General features: G+C 41.3%; 1 protein-coding gene across 2 annotated transcripts; it reads left to right on the top strand.

Moving 5' to 3' along the window:
* LOC109844305 (cytochrome P450 71A1-like) lies at positions 591-1,819 on the top strand. 2 transcript variants are annotated; one of them, XM_020413302.1, is made up of 2 exons: positions 591-1,001; positions 1,071-1,819. In XM_020413302.1, exons 1-2 carry the CDS (start codon positions 780-782, stop codon positions 1,785-1,787), a joined length of 939 nt encoding a protein of 312 aa, XP_020268891.1. In that variant the 5' UTR covers positions 591-779; the 3' UTR covers positions 1,788-1,819. The 2 variants fall into 2 exon arrangements, with proteins under 2 accessions (XP_020268891.1, XP_020268884.1); XM_020413295.1 differs by having other exon boundaries at positions 594-1,050; positions 1,120-1,819.

Raw genomic sequence — 2,410 nt, forward strand, 5'->3', positions numbered from 1 at the left:
TATATATCAGCTCATAACGAAACGGGTCTGAAAACCAAACCCAACTCAATACCCGACTGGCAGTCGACCGCAGCTTTCGTCGCAGTCGACCGCATGCAACGACAGAAACCAAAAAGCTCTTACAGGGTTCACGGTCGACCGGACCTAACCTCGCGGTCGACCGACCAGAACTCCAGAACCTACCCTGTAGCGTACATGTTTCCGGTCAACCGCACATGTTGCCGCGGTCGACCGAGAAACCTCCAAACTGTTCCATGCTTGGTTTTTCCGGTTCTTCGTCGACGTTTTCGCCATTTCTACATTTATGTTACTAGGTTCCTAAAAATCAATCAATCAAAAAAATTCCTCAAAAAGGCTATAAATAAAGGTGAGAAGTGTCTCGAAGCATTAATCAGTAAAAGAATGGAGAGAGACTTGCACTAGGTTGAAATTGTTTATAAACAGTGTACTTCGATGAAGTGTAGAGTTTTGGGTAATCGTCTATCTCCAATTCCCATTGTTGTCATTTTCAACATCCTTCGCATCCGAGAAAATATCTCCTCGGACCAATCATAAATAATCTACACTAGAACTTTGAGGATGAGATAATATTCTCTTCTTCTTATCTTAATATAGATGGCCATGGGTGCCTAACTTAGTGACACAAAAGTCATCTTGAAAGATCCAAATTTGCAACCACCACCAATCGTTCTTAAAAGCGTATCCAAACTAATTAGAGCGGCGCACAGACGTTATACTAATTGCTGCGTGATGAAGACTGTAGTTTTTGCATCGCAGCAATGGCCGTCATGTTAACCTTCTTCCTCTTCTTCTTCAAGCTCTTCAAGAAGAAAGATGTGTTGAATTTGCCTCCTTCTCCACCGAGATTGCCTATCATAGGCAACCTCCACCAACTAGGCTCGCTAGCTCATCGTTCCTTGCAATCTCTCTCAGAGAAGTATGGGCCAGTAATGCTTCTGCACTTCGGCGGAAATGCCGCCATTGTGGTATCATCAGCAGAGATGGCTGGCGAGATAATGAAAACGCACGATCAAATTTGTGCAAGTAGACCACCGGTATCATCAGCAGAGATGGCTGGCGAGATAATGAAAACGCACGATCAAATTTGTGCAAGTAGACCACCTTCAAGCATGGCCAAAAGGCTTCTCTATGGTAGTGATATTGCCTTTTCACCCTACAGTGAGTATTGGAGGCAACTTCGAAGGATAAGTGTTGTTCATCTGTTGAGTCACAAGAGGATCCAGTCGTTTCGATTAGTGAGGGAAGAAGAGGTATGTCTTATAGTCGAGAAAACCCGTGCATCTTGCAATGGCTCGGTGAATTTGAGTGAGATGATTGTTAATCTTACCAATAATATTGTATGTAGAGTGGCCATAGGAAGGAAATATTTAGGAGAGGAAGGAGAAGGGTATAATTTTGGTGAGATGCTGAAGGAGTTACTTAGATTGGCGGGATCATTTCCTGTTAGAGATTTCATCCCTTGGCTTGGCTGGCTTGATATATTGAGTGGCCTTGATGCAAGAGTAAGAAAGTGCTCTAGAGAATTTGACGGGTTTCTTGAAAGAGTGATAGATGAACATAAGCATTATAAGGTTAGTTCAAGCAATGATGGAGAGGAAAGCAACTTTGTGGATGTGTTGCTCTCGCTAAATGAGAAGGATGGCATGGCTGGCATTTCTTTAACCAGAGACAATATGAAAGCCATAATTTTGGTAACTCCCCCTCTTCAAACGCCTACATGTATTTTGCATATTGTTAGTATGTATGTGTGTGTAGAAAAGCGATAGGATGAGATAGTGAGATGGTTTGCTTAACGTGAGATGGACATTCTACACCTTAGATTCAAATTAATGGTTAGATTTAAAATAAAAGGATTAACTAATTAAAGATATGTGGCCCACACAATTATTTGATTTTCCTACTAAATCTTCTCAAAGATTTTCCCACTAGTTAAGGTTAGGGTTAGCGGATTCGGGTACAGGTTTGGATTTAGGTTTGAGGTTCGGGTTAGGTTTAGGTTCCGTGAGTTTGGGTTCAATTTAAGGTTAGGGTTAGGTTTAGGGTTAATGGGTCTAGGTTCCGGTTAGGGTTAGGGTGTGGGTTCGGGTTCAGGTTGGGTTAGAGTTCTGGTCAGGGTTTGGGCTCGGGTTAGGGTTAGGGTTAGAGAAGATTTGGCAGAGAAATCAAATAAATGTAGAGGTCAAATATCTTTATCTAATTATTCTATTAGTTTAAATCTAACCATTAATTCTAATCTAACGGCGTAGAATGGCTATCTCACATTAAACAACTCATCTCACCATCTCACCATATATCTAATTACTATTAGTTTAAATCTAACCATTAATTCTAATCTAACGGCGTAGAATGGCTATCTCACATTAAACAACTCATCTCACCATATCACCAT

The sequence above is a fragment of the Asparagus officinalis genome, chromosome 1 (assembly GCF_001876935.1).
Source record: "Asparagus officinalis chromosome 1, Aspof.V1, whole genome shotgun sequence".
Lineage (NCBI taxonomy): Eukaryota > Viridiplantae > Streptophyta > Magnoliopsida > Asparagales > Asparagaceae > Asparagus > Asparagus officinalis.